A 26,028-nucleotide genomic window follows, 5' to 3' on the forward strand; every position below is an offset into this window, starting at 1 on the left:
AGTTCGCTATGCTTTACCTTTTGGAATTCTTAATGTATTTTTCGATCTTCTTCTTGGTCGCAATCTTCATTTCTGAAGGTCGTGTCCGTACTTCAAGGTTGTTGTAACCGTAGGTCACTAAAGCCCTCCACTCATTTGGATCCTCGGTCTTCCTTATTACGGTCGTAAGTGGTAGGCCAGTGAGCGTATTGATCTGGCCCGACCAGCGGCTAGGTGATAGTCCGCATGGTCTTTTGCCCTCCACCTTGTCTATGACTATCAGTTTGTTTAAATTACTAGAAGGCGTCAGGCAATGTGGCCAATTACCCCAACATCTTTTGATAGCAGACTGTGGACAATCTAGTGTCAAAGCGAAGTTGCTCCAGGATAGACTTGTTTGTTCTCTTGGGGGTCAACGGTATGCGAAGCCAGGTATTTTTGGCTATATCATGGCGATGTTGAGGTTGATTATAACAATACTAATTTATTTTAATTGGTAAACAACACAACAATGCGGGAGTAGAACCCGTGCCTCTCGGACGACGTCCCAGCGCTCTATCGACTAAGCCAACCGTGAGAGTAACGCATCACTCGTAAATCTAGGTATGTTTCGTTCAACTTTCGGGTTGTGGCTCCATACTCTACTTTACAGTTGATTGACCCGAGAGTTGACTTCGTAGATTATCTCGGAGTAGGTACAAAAATGTAAAAATCTTATTGCTTTAAAATATATAAGCTGTAAAATAGATTGCGTAGAAAATCGCAAGTATTACACGATGAATATAAACATTACAGTATAAATTACTCATCAAGACCATTAAAGACTTTAATCGTTATGCCTGTTATAAATGTCTCTTAGTAAGCTGTATTACGCAGTTTTGTATTTATTGGTCTTCTGATAATCGCTTTATTTAATGTATGAGGTACGCGTTTATAAAGGATATTGGGATACCTATTGGAATCCTTTTTATTAATATGCATGTACCGATTAGATTAGCGAATGAAGGAATCCTTAGCCGCAAATATAAGAATGGGGTAATCCATAAATTACGTCACACTTAATGGAAGGGTGAGGAGGGGTCCAAACCCCATGTGACAATGTGTGGTAAGGGACATGGGGATGAAAAGCTGAAAATAGTAAAACTCGAAAGTTACCTAACACAGGAATAATTAAAGAAACTCACTCGATCTGTATTTATAAGGCTTATATGTAGGTTAATTTGGCGCTGTTTGATCTATAGAAAAATTTAAAGATAAACGGAAAATCACGGTTTCACAAATTTGACCACCTGTGACAAGCACGGGTAGGGGAGTTAATAATTTAAAAAAAATTGCACTTGTAGAGACTGCCGATAGAAGCGAAAAGTTAGAACTTTTAGTATTAAAATTAGAAATTTGATAATGTTTGAAAACAATTAAATTACTGATTTCAATTTATATTTAAAACTTAATTATAAATTGAAATCAGTAATTTAATTGTTTATTATATATTATTAATTATATTTTCAATTAAACTCAACTGTTCCCTAAATCCATTCAAATTCACTTATAATATATATAGCACTAATGTTGCACAATACGTCAGCTGTATAGCTACAGATATACTGCTTTAAGCATTTCGCTTATGAGATTTCAACCATCCAAAACGCGTCATATAAATTTTTTTAATTAAGTTATTACGCGAACCCATAAGATTTTCCTCTACTAAAAAGTGTGCAAAGGCTAAAGAAATTTTCACGTCAAAGTTTGTGAGCGGTAATTAATGGATGGTCCCGAACGCGAATGAAGGAAGCCCGAATAAGGAGCTTTTACTGTACCAAATAAACACATCTGCAGCTCAATACATCAGAACGGTTTCCATTAAGCAGTATTAAGGTATCTGATAGAAGCCAGTTAGTTCCCATATATCTTGCAGGCGTTAATAGCTTCCAGCCGACTACCCTATTATTTTGTCAAGGAGCAGATTTATAGACCGCTGTTCTAACGGTACGGATTGTTCATCTTATAAAGGTCGATTACCAGGTATATATATACATATAGGAGCATTTGTGAATTAAATAAATTTTCATTTATATTATTACACGATTTTTATGAAAATAAGGCACGAGACGAGCAGGACGTTCAGCTGATGGTAATTGACACGCCCTACCCATTACAATGCCGCTCAGGATTCTCGAAAAACACAAAACTGAGCGGCACTACAATAATTGCGCCCATCACCTTGAGATATTAGATGTTAAGTCTCATTTGCCCAGTAATTTCACTAGCTACGGCGCCCTTCAGACCGAAACACAATAATGCTTACACATTGCTATATGGATAAATAAATAAAGAAATATCATTTGTTTAATTAGGTCGAAATGACAGTTTTAAATGTCAAACATTTTAACACGACTTCGGAAAAGTTGTGCAAGGAACTTATTGCCACTCTTTTTAATCTATACTTACAGTTTCAGCATTTTATATTATATTTTATTCAATTTATGTTAAGTGACACACCACAATTGGAAGTTCCTGAAAAACGTTCCAAGCTACAAACATCACATTTGAAGGAATTCGTGTTTAAAGTTTAATAAATGTATGTATTCCATACATGTCGCTTGGGCTACTAAGTCATAATGTCATTTAAAGAGTGACAGTAGGGCTGCCATTTGTTGTCAGTCCGTTAATATGAATCACGTGACCAGTTTTGTGTTCTTAACTCAATTTAGACATGATTGTGGTTTGGAACGTTTTCCTGGAATAACGTCCAATTAACGTTTAATTAACTTTTGACTTTTGTTGTTACTAGTTCTGTAGTTTCTTTTGTTCTGTGTCGCTATAAAGTTCTACCAGAAAAACATAATCTTTTTTTACTCAACACAGATTCTTTCAATGACTTTTCATCATTATTATAATATATAATAAATATATGACAAAATGAACCGTTGTTTATTTATTAATAATAATATTCTAGTGATGCTTCTTTTGCACACCGCAACAAAGCGACGATGTGAGGTCGTCGACGTAAGGTCCAGAGATAATATTACCGGGAAATATTGCAACAACACTTGGTAAACGTCATGAAGCGACATCAGTTCGTAAAGGGCCTTTGATTCATTATCATATGAATGCATTCATGGTAGATGCAAGTAGTAGGTAGATAGAAAGCTTAAGATAAAAACTACAAAGCAAACTAGACTCAAAAAAGTTACAAATGTATCCATTTTTCTGTATGGCGTGGAGTCGTGGACGATACGGGCTCGAGAGAGGCAGAGGATTGATGCCTTGGAGATGTGGTGCTGGAGGCGTATGTTTGGGATACCAAGCGAACAAATGCATCGACGAGATGCCACCAATAAATTTTCTCGTATTTTGGCCACAGAATGCGAAGGGGTAATGAGAGCCTGGAGAAAATAATCGTAGTTGGGAACAAAAATGGCAAGCGACCCCGAGGCCGATCTCCTACCAGACGGACCGACCAAATAAAAGACTCCAGGTCCCCGAGGTTTAGCTCCGTCGTCAGGGCCGCAATTGACAGAAGCCGATGGAAACAAATAGTTCACTCCAAGTGTGGACCACTTGTTGATGACCACGATCCTAAGTCGTGAGGGAACGACTAGAGAGAGATCTATGAAAGTATAATACCTCAGTTCCAAAGTGTAACAAGCCTGAAATTCAGTAAGTTTGAAATAAGTATGAGAAATTTTAAATAAGTATGAAAAATATTTTCGATTCATACAGTATCGACTCGAGTTATTTTCTTTTGTAACCCCTTTTCTGAAATGTCATTCTTTGGAATTGAGGTATCGATATAAACCTAGTACAAGTGAATTAATTAGGAAAAAAAAAATGTTTTGTAGAACCCTTGTAAAAGATTAGTAGTCAGAGCCGCCTTCTTTAAAAAAGTATTGACATGTTAGGCAGGCTAAACATATAATACTTCATACAGTGCATTGGTTTCAATAAATGAAGACTCGATATATAAAAGCGGTTGATATTCAATACTAAAGAGTTGCGCATATATTTTCCGTGTATCGGCACTTGTATAATGCCTCTTTTACACGAGACGGAATTCAAACGGTTATAAACACAATTAATAAATAAGCAATATAAAAATGTATACATTCAAATGTTATGAAATATATTAAGCGTTAATTCTGCTATATTTTGTTATAAATCTGCATGGGTGATGCACCATACGCTATACGCTAAGAGCCAAGAGTTCACTCTTGTTCCAGATTTCAGCTAATTAAAAACTCCTGACGATGCCTCGTGTAAAGGCAAAATCCTTATCGAATTGATTTCAGCAGGGCACATTAAAAACTAACCCGATAGTCCAGTCAAGAGCTCAGTTAAAACTGATTCTTTGGTGAATGGCGCCTTTAGTCACTATAAGCGGAGCGGGAGAGTGGGAGTTACATTCTGCATTTAGACTAACAAAACTTAGCGGAATTCATTCTAAATATATTAATTGGCCTTTTGAGATTTTTAACCCTACGGAGCTCTTTTACTGTATCACTGCGATATTCTATGCTCATTATAGTGATTTAATTTACACGATATGCACAAACACTTTTTAAAAATGGTGACAAATTAAACTTCTGGGAGTACTATGTAGTTTTTATATTGTGTAAGTTGCGCGCGTCTTTCTATTCGTTCCACCAGCTATTTCCGTAAAAAAATATATTCGGCAGCATTCGCTGCTGTCGCTCCGTGTGTGTAAGGCACTGGCGATCGGTATAACGACGCTGCGCGAGCGCATCCTTTAGGCACGGTGTCGCGGCCCTCGATCACGCGCCACTCACTGCGACACTCTCGTTGCGTCACAACTCACGCCGCAACAATATGGAGGATCGTCTTACACTGCCCTCAATCTCTTTGTGCTTTCATTCGCGCGTACCTTCGATGCCAAAACGTTAATGTATTATTTATAAAATATAAGTATTCACTGACATTATTTATTAATACCACCCATTTGTACCACACCGAAGCTTTTATTAATGAATAATGTGTACTTATTGTAATTTAAAATAAAAAGTTGCTAAAAAAAGTTCTCATACTTTTTAACTAACAAATCTTACAACTAGATGTCGCTTCAAAAACTATTATATCGCATATTTTATGAATTTTGGTATAATCTGAATATCAAGATCAGCAAGATGAATAATAATGAGACCGTTGCATATAAATATACAGTAGAAACTCGATTAACCGGACTAATTGTTGTCGTTAGGCATTCGGATAATAGAAAATCCTGAAAATCGAATGTATGAGGAAAAACTGAAACCGATCCAAGCCAAACTATGCAGGAATTAGTGACATGGTTAAATAAAATCAATAAAAATCGTCAAATTAATAAAATAATTATTAGAAAATGGGTGCCTCATGATTAGATTGATTTGCAGAAAGAAACGCGTGATGAAACTTGTGTTGTCTTGTTGAATCGATATAGAAATGATCGAATTGTGACATGCGATGAAAAGTGGATTCTTTACGATAGCCGTTCACATAGAAAAATCACTAATAAGATATACACAGCATTAATGTTACACAATAAGTCAGCAGTATAGCTACAGATATCCTAAGAGCATTTCGATGACGCAAACTCACGAGATTGCATGCATCCAAAAAGTGTCTAACTATACATATTTATTTATCGCGTGCGTCAGCATGTTGATAACGCGAACCCATAAGAGTTCCCTCTACTAAAAATACCCAACGCGGCTAAAAAAGTTTTCACTTAAAAAAAAAACTTTGCTATAGCTATATAATATCAAGACCATTAAAGAACCATTCAAATTTTATCAACGACTGTACCAACCAGCGAACGGAGTTTGCATTATTGGAATTATTCTGCACAAGCATAAATGATAGACTAGTTTCCATGTTCTGGGCACAAGTCAAAAGCTCTGTTGCGATTTGAAATTACGATTCCGAGGTGACACGCTCATAATTTTAGTCTTACTCATTACAAGATCTCGAATTGCGTACAAATCTGACAAATTTTAATTTGTTTGTTTACGTCCTGTTGATAATTTATCCTGATTTATTGCTCTGTTGCCATGTTTTGATCTGGTCAATTTAATATAATAGTTTGCTTGCAGTCATATTTAGTCAAACATTTCGAGCTGTGAAAGAAATAAGATAAATATACTTTCATATATTTTTACCTTAGATCATCCACACGTCTATCTAGATAGACTGTGACAGCTGTGAAAACGTCGAAAAAAATGAGTTTAGAACTAAACTCTATTTTGAGCTATTCACGCACTCTAACGCAAAGTGTCATACAACCAGTTTACCAGTGGGAGGCTTCTTTGCACAGGAAGCCGACTAGATTATGGGTACCACAACAGCGCCTATTTCTGCCGTGAAGCAGTAATGTGTTAACATGAGTGTGTTTCGCTCTGAAGGGCGCCGTAGCTAGTGAAATTACTGGGCAAATGAGACTTAACATCTTATGTCTCAATGTGATATGAGCGCAATTGTAGTGCCGCTCAGAATTTTTGGGTTTTTCAAGATTCCTGTCATACACACTAAACTAATATTTATGGCCTGTTTTTATCGGTTGTATAACAGTAAGAGACGCTATCTGGACGTATAAATTTTCAAAAAGTTTTACCTTGTTGGACGCGATAAGGTATCCACTGTGGTGCGTTTTACTGTCGTCAAGTAGAAAATTATGTATAAGCATTTTTGTGTTTCGGTTTGAAAGGCTCCGTAGCAGAGAAATGACTGGGCTAATAAAAGTTAACATTTAATGTCTCAGTGATGAGCGCAATTGTGATGCCGCACAGAATGTTGGGATCAAAAATCCTGAATGAAATTGGTATGGCGTATTCCTCGCCTCATCCCTTTTTCTAATAAACGAAAATTAGGAAAAGGGTTGACCGTAAAGGCCATCCCTGCTAATTCCATACGTAAACGATTCAAAATGTACTTATTTTTTGACCTTTTCGAGCTCAATAGTATAATATGTATTATTTTGAGCTCTTCGAGGTCAAATATTTAGCTGTTCTATGTTTTTGAGCTCTTGAGCTCAAAAGTCTGGTAAAAGTTTGATATAACACTATTTTTTAAATTTTTAAAAGGCATTAACTTTTGAATTAATGAACTGATTTTCACGTGGTAGGCGGTTTTTAAAGCCCCTTTTTTCGGTTTTCTTGCGTCAACAAAGCTCACGAACCGATTTTGACCGGCTAGGTGACGATCAACGTGTTTTTTTGTTGTTGATGTTAAGAGCTGATTAACTTTTCGAATCGATCGGTAAAACAGTTTAAAATTTATTTTGGAATGACCAATGAACACATGAAAAATCTATTTTACGTAGTTTTTTTGAGATATCTTACAAACTACCGGTCCACCCCTTTTGCCTTGGCGCCAACCGCGATGAAATCAGTCGACTCGTTCAAAAGTTATAAGAGGTTTACATACATCCATACACACACACACATTCAGACGTACGGGCACCATCGTGGGAATAGTCGTCAGGGAAGCTTCCTAGGACCTTAAAAGGTCGAGATCTGATGAAACCTCTATTTTCATAAAACGGGTAAAACCAATAGCTTCCCGAATCTTCGTATTTTTTTAAATTGTCTTAGCGGAAAATTTAAAATACGGGTTGCACTCCGGGGGTGCCGGCAGAAGTGAAAACTTGAACATTAACGTTGTGCACTTTTGAATATTTTGTAATGCTTAGTGAATAATTTCGCACGAATTGCTTTATTTATCAGTTTAAAAGTACTGGCATTTATGTGGTTAAATACAGTATTCATTTATTTCGCTATAGCACACAAAAATGACAATTTATATTACACAAAAAATTTAACACTTCAGAACTATTACAATTAAATTTACATTAAAAAGTTTATCTCTCAGAAAAATCATCTTTCGTCCATGATTTCGACGACTCTTTCACCATCTTCATTACCAGCATCATAACCACCAATCTCTAAAACTGATACACTAGGTTTATGGTAGCTGAAGTAAGAAACAAAATTTTAAAATAAATAATATAAATTTTAACAAAATAATAAGTGACGAAGACATACAAGTATATCCATCGTCTTAGCACGCCTTAGGGATATTCGCTAATGCTTTTAATGTTCGCGACGCCTTCGCTAATGAAAGAGATTAAAAACCAAATAATTAAACTGTAAAAGTATTTCAAATTGGGGACGTTTTGAGAAAAGGAAAAGTCCGAAGCACCCGCAACCGGCGAGCATGTACGAAAAGAGTAATAAATGTAGAGGAAGCGCGTGAGGTTTGTAAGGATAGAAGCAAGTGACATTCTATTGTCTCTGCCTACCCCGACGGGAACAACGCGTGAGTGTATGAGTGAGTAAAAGTATTTCACTGCTGAGATTCGATGCCTCGACCTCGCGGTGTTTCGGCTTCGCAATCACAATGATTCAACCACTGGCCCAGTGCCCATATGATCATTAAGTTAAAATAGCCGAACTATAATAAGAGGCATAAATCTTTCATCCACAATTTCAACGACTGTCATACGAATATTCGATCAGGCCACGTGTCCTGACGCGAGTTTAACATTTTATACCCATTTTAAGAAAAGTGCTCAACGCCGCTAAATAAGTTTTCACTTCAAAAACACTTGCAGACGATTAATATTTAATACAATTAATTAATTAACCCTGCGAGATCGAATCAGAAATGAGGAGATCCGTAGGAGAACCAAAGTCACCCAGCTCAAATGGATACGAAACTGAAGTGGCAGTGGGCAGAGCACTTAGCTCCACGGACATGTGACCGTCGGGGCAGTAAAGTCCTGCAGATCTGGTCAAGATTGCCGGAGTAGGTTGGAACTAAGCCAACCATCCGCATGCTGCATGATGCGTATGTCTTGGTATGTTTCATTAAACTCACCGGTTGTGGCGTAGGTTCGAATCCCGCATTGTCTCTAATTTATCATCGTCATGTGTAAATATTGGTGTGTATTTTGACTCATTAAAGGATACATTAACAATATGCAGCCCAGAGTCTGATAAAATACAAAATCTCTTTCAATGGCTTCAGTTACAAAATAATACAAAATGTGCGGACACTGCATTCAGACGTATTTATGAATGACTAGATAATACCGACAAGATCATCGATATAAAGCTGAATAACTTACCGAGTAACAAATATATGTTCAAAATCAGTTTATTCCTACGATAAGGAACATATTTAGTATTTTCTTTGATTAACGCGAGTGTTACACATTTAAATAAAACACTTTTAAAGGATTAAAACGCGTGAAATTATAACGGTTTTACATTAGAAGTTACATATTTATTTTAGTTTACCCGACGTTTCAAGAACTTTCCAGATCTCCTTTTCAGGGGGACTGCAGATGAAATGAGACAAAGATAGTATTTGTCATAGTTGTCATTATGAAGTTTAGCGCCATTTATTTCCTCGGAGGTGGTATTTGCTGTACACAGATGGTTTTTGGCAAAATTTACTGACAGTGTCCTCTTCTTTTAAAAAACACATAACTACACATACCAAAAATGTAACTTTTACGCAAACATCTAATGTAAAACCGTTACAATTACACGCGTTTTAATCCTTTAAAAGTGTTTTATTTAAAAGGAACATATTTGTTATACGATTCAATACAAAGTTATACTTTGAACTAGATAGACCACTATTGGTCACTTTCACGAATTAATAAAGAAATGGGAGAATCTAATGTCTCCGTTTGCTTGTAATTTTAATAAATAAATTCCGAAGCATTATTATATCTCCTCCGTTATGTTCTAAAGAAATTGTAAAGTTGTAGAATAGGGAAGTCCCAGGCCCAAGGGTGTCGTAAGACTAAGGGCATTTATCAGTGGGAGGCTCCATGCAGAGGCTGCCGGCTGGATTATGAGTACCACAACGGCGCCTTTTTCGGCCGTGAAGCAGTTATGTGTAAGCGTCATTACAGAGCAAATGAGACTTAACATCTTATGTCTCAAGGTGACGACCGCAATAGTAGTTTCGCTCAGAATTTTTGGGAATTTCAAAAATGCTGAGCTGCACTGCATTGTAATGGGCATATTAATTATCATCAGCTGAACGTCCAACTCGTCTCGCCCTTATTGTCATAAAAATAAACCATCGAGTGAGCCTTGAACGAAGACCGATTACAAACAAAATAAGCCAAAGAATCATTTTCAAATCAATGTCTACAGCATTTGACTGACGGTAACCAGTTATAGAACTTATCTCTGTTAAACCATCCGTAAGCTGTATTTACAAACGAAAACTGACAGAAGGCGTTCACAAACAAGTTTCTCCGTTGAGTTGACATGGTCAAGCGTTAATTGTTCCAACTGGTACAGATGTGGGCAGTACGTACATTCGAAGAAGCTGAGTACAGTCGTCAACAGTCGGCTCAAGCTGCAGCCGTGAACAGGATGCAACAAGCTGTGTACAGTCGAGGTAAATACATTTACAACCACGGAGACTGTGTTTGTTCCTGAACAGTAAGAATACTTACAGAGGCACTGCACATTCACGAACAGAGAACATTATCGGCGGAGGCAGTGTACAATCGTGAACAGTGTGCACATTCGCAGAGGCTGTGTACAGTCGTGGACAATGTTTGGACACGCGACCGGATCGACAACGACAGATCGCGTCTCGGTTCATGATAAGATGTTATCTTTATGCGCACGCGCCACGGTAGGGTTGTCGCGTAGCATTTTTGTTATTACACTACGATCATTCAATTAAGTATAAAATTTTCATATGTGGTTCGTAGGTTATTTCTTCACTATTTACTTTTGTATACAAACAAATTAAATAAGAAACCAAAATTTTTAAACGATGCGGGACACGAACTGTTGGCTTAGTAATAGCGCTCGGACGGAATTTTTTAGAATAACTGGTATTTTAGATATGTATTACGAACTGTACTTTCTCTAGCAGAAATTTTCTGCCCAATATTTATAACTACCGCATAGGCATACAGATATTAAGCCCTAAACTACAGCTATAGATTTTTTCACAGGAATTGCTACGTACTAGAACAGTTTTTCAAAGAGAGGCATGTCTTGTATTGCCTTCCTATGATATGAAATCAGGCCAACCCAGACATTGTCCATATTGGGTAATTCTAACTCATTCTTCTGTACCAAAAATGGCCAAAATATAGTAACAGCATATGGCGAAAAAAAACTACATAGGAGTCTAGATCAAATTCTTCAGTTATTTTGAAATTGTATAACTAGTGGTAAGAATCTTATTTGATCACGTATTTAGTTATCAACGGACGAGGGTAAGGCTCATTTGATGGTGACAGAGCATCAACAATATTTTTTTGTTAAACTTCCGGGACATTAGGCTGAAAAGCACACTAAACTTAATGGCTACTACATGCATAATGGTCAAGTTGTTCTTAGCCATCATCATCATTATTCATCTGAATATATTATTTATTGAACATTTATTTTACTCGTAGTACAACCAAATAGCAACAAACACTCTCACTTGGAAAAATATGCAACATCTGTTGATAGTCTAAAACGCAGACACCAATCAATCAATTACCTCGTAAAAGCAATGATAGTACATAAAGTAACGTAAAGAAATGTACAAAAAAAGTAAGTAAGTATTAATTTATAAATTTAAAAAAATATATTAAATTTTAATATAATTTTTTTTTTGAAATTGGCATGTATGTGATTTTGTAATTTTTGTTTTATCTTATATTATTGTGTTCTTGGTGTCACAGTATAGACTGTACATGTTGTGATACCTTCTTTTGTTATACATTCAACTCATATTTTGTTAATATTCAATATATTTAAGCATATTAGAATGTAACAACTACTGGTTGTCCTATAAATAAATAATAAAAAAAATACATAGGAAAAATAAGCTTACGAAATAATAAATTATATATCATGAATATTAATAATGTAAGCGACAACCCTAGCAATCGTTATTTGACCAGTTATTTAACCTCCAAACGACATAGATTTATGACTATGCGTAATGACTTTTCCGATTAATTATATCCAAATTCACTATTACTTAACGTTCTATCGTCGAAATTATCTATTGTCAGAACTAGTTTGCAATATTAACAGTCATAAATAACGTTATTTTAGATTATTATAATCATTAATATGTGTACGTTTACGCAATGATTCATTGTTTACTTGAAGGAGTAAAGATTAATTTTGTTTAAAATGTAAAACGTAACATACACACAAAACAAATAAACAGCCTTTAAACCTTCGACATTAAGCACGAATTTAATTCAACAACAATGTGTTCAAACAAAAGGTTGATGCATCAAATATACGATAATTTATATATTTAATTCGTTATTACTTTTCATGAAATCTAATATATAAAATTCTCATGTCGCGGTGTTTGTAGTTAAACTCAATCGAAACGGCTTGACCGATTCTCATGAAATTTTGAGTGCATATTGGGTAGGTCTGAGAATCCGACAACATCTATTTTTCATCCCCCTAAATGTTAAGGGTCCACGCCAAATTTTTATTTTAATTTTATTTTACATTTTTTTTAAATTTTGATAATTGATTATGAGTCAGCATTAAAAAATACATACAACTTCAGATTTTCACCCATCTACGATCAACAGTTACTTTTGTATCGCGATTTTAATATCGGCAATACAACGTTTGCTGGGTCAGCTAGTAATTTATATTATTTAAATACGTCTCATACATTGGATGCTGCACTTTACAAACTAATTTGTTATGTATATTACAGCCATTGTAAAATAATCTATTTGATTGAAAAGAGTGGCCGTTGAGTTTCTTATATTATGTTCTTCTCACGAGCTCAACTTATTACGAATATATCGTAAATTCAGTATTTTAAAAGAAATATTTATAGTGACGATTCAGAAGCAATTTGTTTAAGCCTATTTGAATAAGATATATTTGACTTTCACAACTGGTACTGAGCAGAAATTCAAGCAATATATTAAAACTTCTTTGACGTAGAAGGCTTACTATAGAATAGTAGATTATATTGAGGATAATGATGCATGGTTATTGTCTGGTACTGCGGAGGCCACCTAAAACTGTAAAGTATTATATTAAGTAGGCTATAAAGTTTAGTGAAATGAATATTATGACAGTACACTGCCAGTACATATACGAGAACCTCCTATACGTTCATAAAAATATTAGCCAATTTAAAAAGAATAGTGATGTACACAGTGTCAATACTCGAAACAAACATAAACTCGCAATTCCATCTACTAGGCTCCGTAAAATTGCTAAAACTTTTAAAGTGGATTGTGTTATATTTTATAATAAACTCCCAAATGAAATTAAAATATTACCTATTAAAAAATTTAAATGTGTCGTAAAAAATAAATTAACATCTAAGGCCTATTATAATGTGAAAGATTATTTGAATGATAAAGACAGTTGGAATTAATGTTCAAAATTTTGTTAGTGAATATTGTTATACTCATTTGAATGCTATTGTAACTTTTGTACTTCATCCTGACTTGCACTAAATAACTTATAAAGTTTTACAGTGAATAAAGATTTTTTGACATTGACTTTGACTATAGCAGGCAAGTTGTAATATTATATAAAAGATTTTGCTGCGAGTTTCTTATCAATTCTTCTCCCCATGTCAAAGCCCGTTCACGAACTGATGTAGACTAAAGTTTACCAAGCGTTGTTGCAAAATGTTGTTATTGTCACTCCCTATGGTGAATAAAAATTGCGGTTGCGCAAAAGGGAGAACTGTTTACAAATATGAAATTAAGTGAAAAGTAGAGATATTAATATTTCTTTAATTTAATTTCCATAATGGCATTATATATTAAAAAAACAGTGCATCATCATGAAATATTTTATTAGGAAATACTTTTGAATGAAGTGTTTCTGTTAACGGTAACGGTGTTCCGAGTTCAATAGTTTTTTATGTTCTGTTGTTTTTCCCATCTCAAAAAATGCCAACATGCTTGTGTATCTATGAACACATATATGTACATACTGATATACACATGTGTCGGTAACGGTAATATTCCTCGTGCTATTTTACGTTTGTAGAAAAAAATATATTGTTAAATACAACCAACGAAAAAAATAACGCAATAATTTAGTTAAATAACGTGTTATTAAATATCATTAAACTATTTTTATACATTTGGAGAGAAATTATATTGTTCGTTTCAAAATTTGTATATAAATAATGTGTATATAGATATTTATATAGATGTCGTCTATTGGTTGTGGTTCAGTAGACATTGAGTTACCAGTGGTCCAGTTGCCCAGCTTACGTCAGCGTGTCGATATTGCGTGACGGTGTGCGCGTGCATCAAAAAGTTCTCACTTCAAAAACATAATTTTCCCAATCGATTCATAAGTGACTAAGTGACTGATGAATTCAAACCCTCATCCGTATGAAAATCTTGTCACAAACGAATTGAAGTCAAAGTAATACATCAGAAGCTCTTAATACACAATAGTTGAGTTCAGAGCATCGATCACTCATCTCGATATTAATGTGGGAACGACGGACTGCCTTTGTTCTAGCAGCTGCGGCCCGCGATGCGCCTGCGCCACATGACTAAATAAACGGTACAGAGATCAAACTATGGCTTTACGTTGGCCAACTTGAATGTTATAAATAACGTTATAAATAACAAAAATAAATAATATTGATTTATGTTAGTTTATAATAATAATTACAAAACATAACCACTGGAATATTTGCATATACATAGAGACAAACGTGCCTAGTCTTAAATTTATAACAACTTTGCTCTGAATGTTTTTTTGTAAATATTTTTTTAAACTTTGTCTTTTAATAGTGTCTAGATACAAGATTTCATACAAAAGCTATAACGTAAGGTTCTATTGACAAAGCAAAGTGAAAATGGAAATAGTTAAGTAACTTAAGCAATTATAATTATAAACCATATTAATAATGGAATATAAATTTTAATCAATTTATGTTAAAATATTCAAGCTTACAATTAATAAAACAATACGCGCGTAGCGCTAACTCTGAAATTGTCCACTGTCTGTGCGATTGTCAACCGGTTATATCCGGTCTCACCTGTACACGCGTACACAACAAGCGGCCAGTGGACACTCACACATGCCCCGGATCATTGTAGTAGTGCAACCATTTCGCGTGGTTGTATGAAGATTAGTCTCTGTACCGTTTAATTTACTCATGTGCCCGCGCCGTCGAAAACATAAATCACAATCGATACTCGACCGATCTATAATCTAGATAAGATACTATTTTAATTATTGAGATTACAATGGTATTCCGACGTTTTTATTGTGAAATATTCTAATAGGAATGAGTTCGTTGTCAGTACTCGAGAATGCAGGCCAAAGAGGAACCATATTATTTTTATTACGGAAAAGGAGGAGAAACGAGCGTACGGGATACCTGGTGTTGTGTGATTACCGCCGCCCACATTCTCTTACTACACCAGAGGAATCACAGGAGCGTTTTTCATATATAATAAAAGGCATTTATCTTTTTACCTGTGTGAACTGACATTTTCTTCAATGGTGGAATAGAATAGAAATAGATTTATTTACCATAGGATGTGACAATAACATAACATATTGGAACAGTACTTGGTAAACGTCCTGAAGCCACATCAGTTCGAGAAGGGGCTTCAACATGGGGAGAAGAAGTGTTATGGAACTCCCAAGCCCATCTTTTAAATCATACAACAACTAACTATAGTAAGCCTTTTTTGTCAAAGAAGCTTTAATATATTTGTTGAATTTGTGCTCAGTGAGTCCTAGCATACTGTCTCTTATTTGGACATTAATAAAATGGGAAATAGACTTCAATTAGAAAATGATTTGACTTTTAACATTTCAAAAATAGCACCGTGATTCTACCATCTTCTATTCCATTTTCTTTTTGCCGGCGACCCCCAAGTAAAGCTTCGCGACCCCTATACTGGCGAGAGATTCGATATCAAATTAGGACCTCGTGACAACCACCGTTTAAATACGTCAATTGAAAATTACCATCAGCCATAATTAAGAGTTTCACATAATGCTCGAAGCTAATTAAGCATGCCCCATACCTCCTCTATGACCAAAAGCGGCAACTTATAGCCGATATAATATATACCGGACCCTGTAATCTATTAATTTACTAATATATGGCACTACCTCCACACCGATCTTGGAAACCATTTTAAAAAGCTCTTCAGATTTTCCCACGGCTCTTGCCAGCTTTTGCTACTAGGGTTGTCGACTAAAATATCGATATAAGTCAAAGTAGAATAGACAGAAGAGATATTTATTTGTCTATTAATTAAATAGAAGTGAGGTCAGAAAGTCGCACAAAAGAACGTGATTGGATATTTGGTTGTTTATTTACGAGAGATGGGTATGATGAAGATGACATTTAAAGGATTAAAAGTGGGAGAGTTCCTCCCTCCCTAAGTAACCAAACCATGCACATGGTCATATAGATATGATCATAATCATCATGAACTGACAGGCCGATGATGAATGACCAATTTTGATTTGTCAATGTGTGCGTTGGCTAACAGTTTTCAAATACCCATTCCCACTAGCGGCAATGAAATTGAATACGTTGAAAAATATATATAACTGGGCAAACAAATATCATTTGATAAAAATTCCAACGAAGAAGAAGTCGAAAGAAGAAGGAATCTAACCTGGAAATAATTTGGTCTTTGAAAGAAATTCTAAAGGGAGATTTCAATCTAACGCTGAAGAAAACTGTAGTTGACACATGCTTATTACCTTGTCTTCTATATGGATGTCAAACATGGACTTTCACGAATAAAGTAAAACAAAAAATTAGAACGACACAGAGAGCAATAGAAAGAAGCATATTGAAAATAAGAACAATTTAAAAGATAAGAAATGTTTTAAATTTAAAATACTAAGCAGCTAATGTCAAGCGTGGCTCACTGTTTACGACTTGTTAATCAAAATCGGTTACAGTTACAACAGATTCGCTCACCTTTCCTTAAAGATGTTGTCTCTTACACGCCTTGTTTGTGTATACGCTATTATACTGTAAGTCTATGAAAGTAAATAGACTAAAAAAGTTTATTGAGTGACTACGGACGAGTTAGTTGATATGGGTCGACGAAGTTGAATATAAAACGGCCAGACAACATAACATTGATGCTAGGAGAAGAATAAGTGATTCAAATGAGTCGATGGGATTGCATGTAGTCGGGAAGATGGACCCGAGAGGAATGTCAGAGCCGGAGTAAATAGAAATTCGTATTAATTTATTAACTACGCCATGGTAAAGTTTTCACTTATATCGTATTGTGAATTATCGATAAATCAGGAATATCAGCAATCCCTACCGCGATCAGCTACCGTATAAAACGTGACCTCCCGCAACAAATGGCGCGCGTGACGATTTTGAACGCAAGCCGATATGTCGCCGATATACTGAAACTTCACATTTCGCTAAAATACACCTTATGTTAATCACACTAAGATGTAGAATCGTATGAAACATTTGTCGAAATACCAAAAATTTTCAGTAGAATTAATCTTGCTATTTCTCAATATGCCTTTATAAAATGATAAATATTTTCAGCATTCTTGCAGAACATGCATATATATACATAGTACTCTCGTTTTAGTTATTTTACCACTTTTTGGAACAAAGTTCCTTATTTTTATATTTTACCAGTGGGAGGCTCCTTTGCACAGGAATCCGGCTAGATTATGTTCTGAGCGGCACTAAAATTGCGCTCGTAATCTTGAGACATAAGATGTTAAGTCTCATTTGCCCAATAATTTCACTAGCTACGGCGCACTTCAGACCGAAACACAGTAATGTTTACACATTACTGCCTCCCACTGGTATAATCGCGAGTGTAAGGCGAGCTTGTCACGCACACTAAAGTAATGAACCTGGCCTGTATTCATCAGTTGTCTAGCAGCAAGAGGCTCTATATAGACGTATAAATTATCTAAGGTAATTAGATGAACCCAGTCCGATTGATATCTATTGACCAATTTGTGTCACAAGTTGCCGTCCTGTCAATTATCGGTTTGTTAGGCGCTGATTGATCCCCGACATGCTGGCACGGGACGTCGTAACTCCACTGAGTTAATGTGCCGCTGGGGTCACACGTACGGTGGGGAAAGCCAGTGTGAACTGTGAACAAGTTGCCGTTGTTCTCTCACACAGGATACATATAATATATAATATCTGGACGACTGAACCTTGCTCGGATTTTTAAGAATTTAAAAAATTTGAACAACAAAAAAACTAATAGGACATCTGGATTCGAACCGGGGTTTGTATGGGATCAAATGGCATCTTTTTCGCATCAAACAAAAAAGAATTACGTAAATCGGATCATAAATCTCAGAGTAATCGGTGTAGATACATAAAAAAAATACCGATCGAATTGATAACATCCTCCTTTTGGAAGGCTGTTAAAAATAGTACATTTTGAAATTAGAGACAGCTCACCTTATGCTTCAAGAAGGATAAGTCACGGATAGGAACAGTTCTCCTGCTGACCCGTAGCTCTGTCTGGAGCACCTCCATGGTGCTGATGTCCTGAAACTCATGCTGCTGCAGACCTTGGCACGTGCGCTGCACCTGTTCGATGCACGGCGAGAACGAGCAGAAACGACCGCCTGGAAATTATTGAAATATTAAATTTATAAAGAAATTTTCATACCAATTAAAACCACCCAGGACATGTAAAACGTTCCAAGCCACAAATATCACATTTAAAGGAATTCTTGTTTAAGGTTTAATAAATAGTTGGGCTACTAAGTCATGAAGTCATTCAAAGAGTGACAGTAGGGCTGCCATTTTTGTCAGTCCGTTAATATGAATCACGTGGCCGGTTTAACTCAATTTCGACATGATTTTAATTTTGAACGTTTTTCTGGAATTATGTCCAATTATGATAAACAGGAGACATATTACTAAAGCGCGTATTTGTTGTAATAATCTTATATCTTTAAACGAGCAATTCTTGAATATATTTATTTATTGAAATTTAGTATACAGGTAGTTTCGGTGGCGAGGAATCGATCTAGCTAGGTTTCAATTTTAAAAATACATTTTATCCGCGTTTTAATGAGAAACAGCTACAATAATATTAGAATACAAAGGAAAAATTTCGCCACTATATACAAGACTATAATAGCAAAGATAGGAAATGTCACCCAATGGGGTGATCCGGAAAGCAGATAACCCCGGTTCGAACCAGATGTCCTATTAGATTTTGTTTAAGTATTTTGTACATTCTTCAATATCCGAGCAAGGCTCGGTCGTCCAGATATTTTGTAAATAAAACATGTAAGTCACCTACGGCTGCACAGAGTGAATATTTCTTAACAAAACAAGTAAAGAATTGTTACAATATATTATTTCTATCAAATAATAATATGGTGACAAAATTTTCATTTATTGCGCTGTTTTACATGAAAAAGAGGCTGAGTTGCATCATATTAGCTGTTATAGTTAAAGTCATTAGTTAGTTTTAAGTCAAATTTAAAGTTAACAGTAACGCTGATTTGATCCAGTCAATATCGAATATTTATTTGAAACTTTTACCATTAACAGTAGCATTAACCCGTGAAGATTGGACTGTTACGGTTAGTAGTTAAATAAAATAAAATAACATCATCTACAGATTGTCAAATGGTGCAACACACTTTTGTTTTACCGCCGGTACTTTAACATGTGACAAATAATAATTGGTAATCGCATAACACAAATACAATGATTTATTATTAACAGGTCGACCTGGCACCCGACGCGACCGCAAGCAATACACATCAAAATAGGAACACAATCAATTAATTCCTAGAAGAACGAAGAATTCAAATATAAATGCCAACTGTGAAGTGCCTGTCAATCGAATCGCCCCGTCTCGGGATGAGTCTTACTGTATACCCGGAGTCTAAGCTGTATAGTGCCCAATGCCGCATCTTATCTGTGATATCTTATCGACACAACGCGGACGTCATACACCCTGCCAATCAGAGCCAGGCGCCGCGGGGGTCCACTTTCAAATTGTTATGTTTTTGAAGTTATTGCGACGCGCACTGACTGCCGGGCTCTTGTTAAACGAAAAGCGGCAACCAAGTATCACAGACTATTAAAATAAGTTCAAAAAACGGTAGATTGATACATGGTATGTTTGAATGATTTTTGATGTTTGCTTTTTACCGATTTTTAAGGTAACAGGTGTCTTTCTGGACACACCGCACAAGGAAGCTCATTCAACGGCATTGTTTTACGTGGAAGAGTGTCCCTTGAAAAGTGCACTGTGGAGGAACGCCACACATCCAGATGTGGGGATGATATCCTAATTTGTGGCGTGTCATGCGAAGGAAGCGACGTCTCTACGCCAGGACGCCCAACAATTCGAGCAGCTCTGCGTTGTAGGCGGTCAAATGCTTCGAGTGAACTGGGATGCGCCAGACCAGAGTCGATAGAAATACACCATATAATGTGGCCGGACCTACGCCTTGTAGAGCGCTAGAATATGGCCGGTTTGAAGTATGTCCGTGCTATATTTATGACGCCCAGCTTCTTTGAAGCCAGTTTGGCTTTGCCCCCCAGATGGCCACGGAAATGGCAATAATTCGAGATTTCAATATCCAGTATTCCGATACTAGGTGAGCCTTTATGGGAGGTATTGTCGAAGAGCGGTGATACGACAAATGAGGATTTATATGCATTGTTTTATATTTTATACATTATATTATTTGTAAGTGAGATACAATACGATTTGTGATGACATAAAGCAACATTACAACAAGTTGTAAGCACCTGTCCTAAAGTTCTTATAAATTATTTTATTTATTTATTTTATTTGGAAAACTGACAGTGATACAATAACTTAATTACTATACAATAGTGTGAACATTTAACACCATTTAAAAGTTGTCGCTTATAGCTTTAAAATTCCGGCGTTAATACATATAATTTTTTAATAAATTTCAAAATATCTTTATTTTCCCTAAACTAGAACAAATGTCAATAGTTCTAAGTCAACGGAAAGTACCCTATAAATTTTAATTCTCTTGAGAGTGTAGGCCAGATATTTGTGATTTTTTCACAGCTTCAAGGGATTGTAGACATGTTTCCAAGATTCCTGACAGACAGACAATTGACCGACGGACAACAAAGTGATCAAATCAAATAAAATATATTTTAATTTCATAGGTAAATCATATTACACTTGAAATATGTAATTTTTTTCATACAGCTTATTCGAAACGCAGATTTCCTTAGAGAAGAATGAGTAAGAAACTCTAAGTTGCTCTTTTCAAAACAGATTATTACAGGTATTACAAGTTCTTATTTTTAATGTAATATACAAACCATTTCAATCACAATATATACAAAGTGATGCAACAAAAATACGCAAAAGTCCTATCCTATAAGGTTTCCGTATTCCTTTTGAAATGTGGGCAAATAGACGTACGACTCGTATGTTGGCCTTTAGTTTGACTCACAAGATCACGAATGTGGAAGTACTGAGCCGCGTCAATCAAAAACGCGAACTTATGCAAACCATCAAGATGACAAAAGTCGCTTATTTGGACCACGTGCTTAAGCACGAGAGGTACGATCTCCTACGAACTCATCATGATGCGAAAAGTTTCCGGAAAAAGAGGCGTAGGTAGCAGAAAAAGAAAGGACAGGAATCGCGAGGGCGTTATAAATATTTCGCCTCGCGAAAAACAAAAAGTTGAAATTGAAAATAAGGGACGAGACGAGCGGGACGATCAGCTGATGGTAATTGATACGCCATACCCATTACAATGCAGTGCCCCTCAGGATTCTTGAGAAACCCAAAAATTCTGAGCGGCATTACAATTGCGCTCGTCGACTTGAGACATAAGATGTTAAATCTCATTTGCCCAGCAATTTCACTAGCTACGGCGCCCTTCAGAGTAACACACACACAGTAACACATTACTGCTTCACGGCTAAAATAGGCGCCGTTGTGGTACCAATAATCTAGCCAGCACCCTATGCAGAGGAGCCCCCACTGGTAGATTTCTTTTTGAGTTACCGAACCCTAAAAATGCTAAATGAAACATATCATCCATTATAACACAACTTATCAAATCAAACAGTCCACTAAACATTAGTATCTGGGTCATTTATAAATCAAGTTCAACATCTGACAGTTTTAGTATGAATAATTAAGAGTACAGACACCCTGTATAGCCCGAAGCGAGCCGGCCGTATCGTAAAGCGTTCGAGAGTGATTTCGATACTTCGAGAGGTTTGGCACGTGTGCCTGCCGTTGATAGAGGTCTAAGCTTGCGTAAGCGCTGTCGGCAAACTCACGGTTGAAAAGCTAGAAGCAATTCAAATTCAAATATTTTTATTCAAAATAGGATTTAAAATCACTTATTGAACGTCAAAATCTACCACCCATTCAAAAGAGACTGCCCCTGTGAAGAATGGGCGCAAGAAACTTAGCGGGCTTTTTTTTTTAATATAAAATATATATTTATAATTAAAGAGCCTGAGGGTGTTAGCTTTATTCCCAGTCCGTGTCATTAAGAAAATCGTTTATGCTATAATAACTTTTCCCACACAAACGTTTTTTAACAATTCTTTTAAATTTTGTAACACATTTGTTTTGTACATTTTCTGGGATCATATTATAGAAGCATATACATCGCCCAACAAAAGACTTACTAACTCGACCCAAACGAGTAGTAGGCATAACAAGTTTATGTTTGTTCCTCGTGTTAACATTATGAATATCACAGTTTCTAGAAAATTCCTCAATGTGCTTATGAACATACAAAACATTATCAAAAATGTATTGAAAAGCAACAGTCAAAATGTTTATTTCTTTAAATTTTTCTCTTAATGATTCTTTAGGACCTAGGCCTAGACCTAATAACGTACAAATACACATATAAAGACGTTGATATCATTCGTAGTCTAACAGCCGTTCCCAATATTCAGTCATCTCCGGTTGTGGCCTACTTGACATAAAAATCGTAACTATCGTTGACTTTTCTGTCCCAATACGACGGTAACTCACTTTATCCGTACACGCTGTCTGTCAATGGGAGGACGTATAGAAAACCAGGCTATTTGCTATGATATAACGTAATATTAATCGTAACCTATCACTTAATCTAACTTAAGACTAATGACTAGAACTTAAAACTAACTTTAAAACTAAGGTAAATAAATACATAGATATGTATACATACATATATAATATATAAATATAAGAGGGGTATGGGGTGGGGGAGGGGGGATCTTGGGAAAGGAAAGGAAGGGGAGGAAATAGGAGGCCAGTTTTCGCCGTTATTTAATTCTTATAACTAAACCAATTTACAATATATTGGTTTTATGCTTCGCTTATTTCGGGTGTTCCTAGACGGCAGTGTTGTTTGCTTTCTTTCTTTCTTTTTTTTTATATAATATTATAAAACGATAGTGGCGTAACAGGTAGAAACGTAGACTCTCACCGCAGAGACCCCAGTTCGATCCTCGCCCGTCACGTACCAATGTATTGTCGGTTTCCGAATTCTATGTACGTTTATTCGACGGTTTACTCGGCAACGCTCTTGTGATTCCTCTGGAGTGACAAGATAGTATGGGCTGCAGTAATCACATATCATCAAGTGATGGTAGTTCATATCTGTATGGTCGTTTACCTTCTTCCATTAAATATTCAAATTCAAATTAAAATATTTTTATTCAAAATAGGATGTGACATCACTTAATGAAAGTCAAAAAACTACCACCCATTCCAAAATGAATGCCTCAGGCCTGAGAAGAATGGGCGCAACAAACTCAGTGGGCTATTTTTCATCAAAAATATGTTTTACAATTAAAGTAACATTGTACACTTAAACTTATTATTTAATAGCCTGAGGGCGGTCGCACCATTCCCAATCTGTGGTACCATTAAGAAAGTCATTTATGATATAGTAGCCTTTACCACACAAACGTTTTTTAACAATTCTTTTGAATAACGTAATACTTTTGTTTTGAACATTTTCTGGGATCCTGTTGTAAAAACATATACATAGCCCCACAAAAGACTTGCTAACTCGACTTAGCCGAGTAGTAGGCATTTTAAGCTCATGTCTGTTCCTGGTAACATTATGGTTATGACAGTTTCTCGCAATAACAATCATTACTGCAGCTATTAGTAAAATCCAAATAAATTCTTACACGGCACTCAATACTGTCAATCATAAACAAAGGACCATATGAAATTTAAAACAGTTTATAAATTGTTATTTTTCTAGGGCTGATTCTTCCAACTAATATATAATAAACTGTACGTGCAGTTTAATAAGTTAACTAGAGCTAAAGTCTCTTTTATAGGTCTTGGTATCGTCGGTCCATCGTGTGCATCTACCAACACTGCGTCTTCCGGAACGATAAAGAAAACACACTAAGATGTAAAATTTACGTGCATATATATATATATTAAGGATATTAATTATAAGCAATTGCTTGTTAATATACCATGAAATAAATTAAAAATCATTTATTCATTTTGGTCAACAATTACACTTATCAATGTCTTAGTTATTTTAAGTTAAAACAGCGAAGCTTTAATGAAACGGTGTGGCAAGAACCTCGTTGACCCAATTAAAGTCTTCATTTTACATAATGTTTAAACAATCCTATAAAAAAAAATTAACATAAATGATAACGAAAATATAATGTAGTTACAATTATTGTTATTTTTTGAATCCGTGTCTCGCACCTTGCCTCCACACTTCGCGCGTGCGACACAAGCACATCTTACCTATAGCTATGTACTTAGTTACAAAACTACCTTGACTGACACCAGCAAATATAAGCTTTAAAACGATCCATGAACCATTAAATTTGATGAATAATTGTGGAAGTTACGTTCCGACAAAGGATATGTTTGCACCTCTAAATATATTATAGACATTAAACTTATATACTATAATATGATATATTAAAGCCATCAATATGTTTTAAATTCAGTTTTTTTATTCAAAACAGAATATGAAATGACTTACTGATAGTCAAAAACTACTACCCATTCGGAAATGAATGTCTCAGACCTGAGAAGAACGCGCGCAAGAAACTCAGCGGATTTCTCCTTTTTTTTTTAATTTCAATAGCCTGACAGCGGTCGCTCTATTCCCAGACTGTGATGTCATTAAGAAATTCATTCATATTATAATGCCACCTTTACGACATAACCACCTTCTTTTGAATTTCGTAATAAATTTCTTTGAACATTTTCCGGGTTCTTGTTGTAAAAAGCATGTACATCGCTCCACAAAAGACTTACCAACAACTGTATATCTTAGCATCAGGAACTACTACTCTATTTGATCAAATTCTTTAACCTTAAAAATGTACTTAAACCAACAATAGTACAATCAGATTTTACCTTAATTACATATGATTAACACGCCCGTCATTGGTAAATGCGTATTTATTAACACGTACGAACATAATACTTAACACATAATGTACTGCGTAATTTAAAATTATGTGGAAAAGGTCTTTGCCACGAGCAAGACAAACGAATTTGATTTTAAATGTTACGTAATAAGGGCTTTGTAACATGAGTACCAGATTACCGAGTCTCTAGGGCTGTGATATGCAGTATCGATAAAAATTTCACGAAATAGTTAATTTAAAGTTTGTTGTGTTATAGTATTTTCTTTGATTAACGCCAGTGTTACACATTTAAATAAAACACTTTTAAAGGATTAAAACGCGTGTAATTAACTTTCGCAAACATCTAATGTAAAACCGTTACAATAATTAATAATTACGTAAAAGCTTCACGCGTTTTAATCCTTTAAAAGTGTTTTATTTAAATTGTTGTGTTAATATGATTGCTATATGAAGATATAAAAACTAATGTGATGAAGTATTGCAAGGCAAATATAGAATATTGAAAATTTAGTAGAAATATTTAGTATATATATAAAAAAAACTAAAATAAATAGTTATTACAACTTTAACGAGTTTTCAACCAGATATTGTTATTACACAAACATAAAATTATTGCGATAGAGCTTTATTTTCGAAGAATTATTTTACTATCAGAATATTTAAGGCCGG

At 35.4% G+C, this 26,028-nt stretch overlaps 1 protein-coding gene across 1 annotated transcript in view; it reads right to left on the minus strand.

The window, feature by feature from the left end:
- Window positions 1-26,028, minus strand: part of LOC126976314 (tRNA (adenine(58)-N(1))-methyltransferase catalytic subunit TRMT61A) — a 137,375-nt gene that overhangs the window by 36,544 nt on the left and 74,803 nt on the right. The window contains exon 5 of the mRNA XM_050824599.1: window positions 18,418-18,587. Coding sequence (XP_050680556.1) covers window positions 18,418-18,587 — 170 coding nt within the window. The remainder of the gene's footprint in view (window positions 1-18,417; window positions 18,588-26,028) is intronic.

The sequence above is a fragment of the Leptidea sinapis genome, chromosome 2 (genome assembly GCF_905404315.1).
Source record: "Leptidea sinapis chromosome 2, ilLepSina1.1, whole genome shotgun sequence".
NCBI classification, from domain to species: domain Eukaryota; kingdom Metazoa; phylum Arthropoda; class Insecta; order Lepidoptera; family Pieridae; genus Leptidea; species Leptidea sinapis.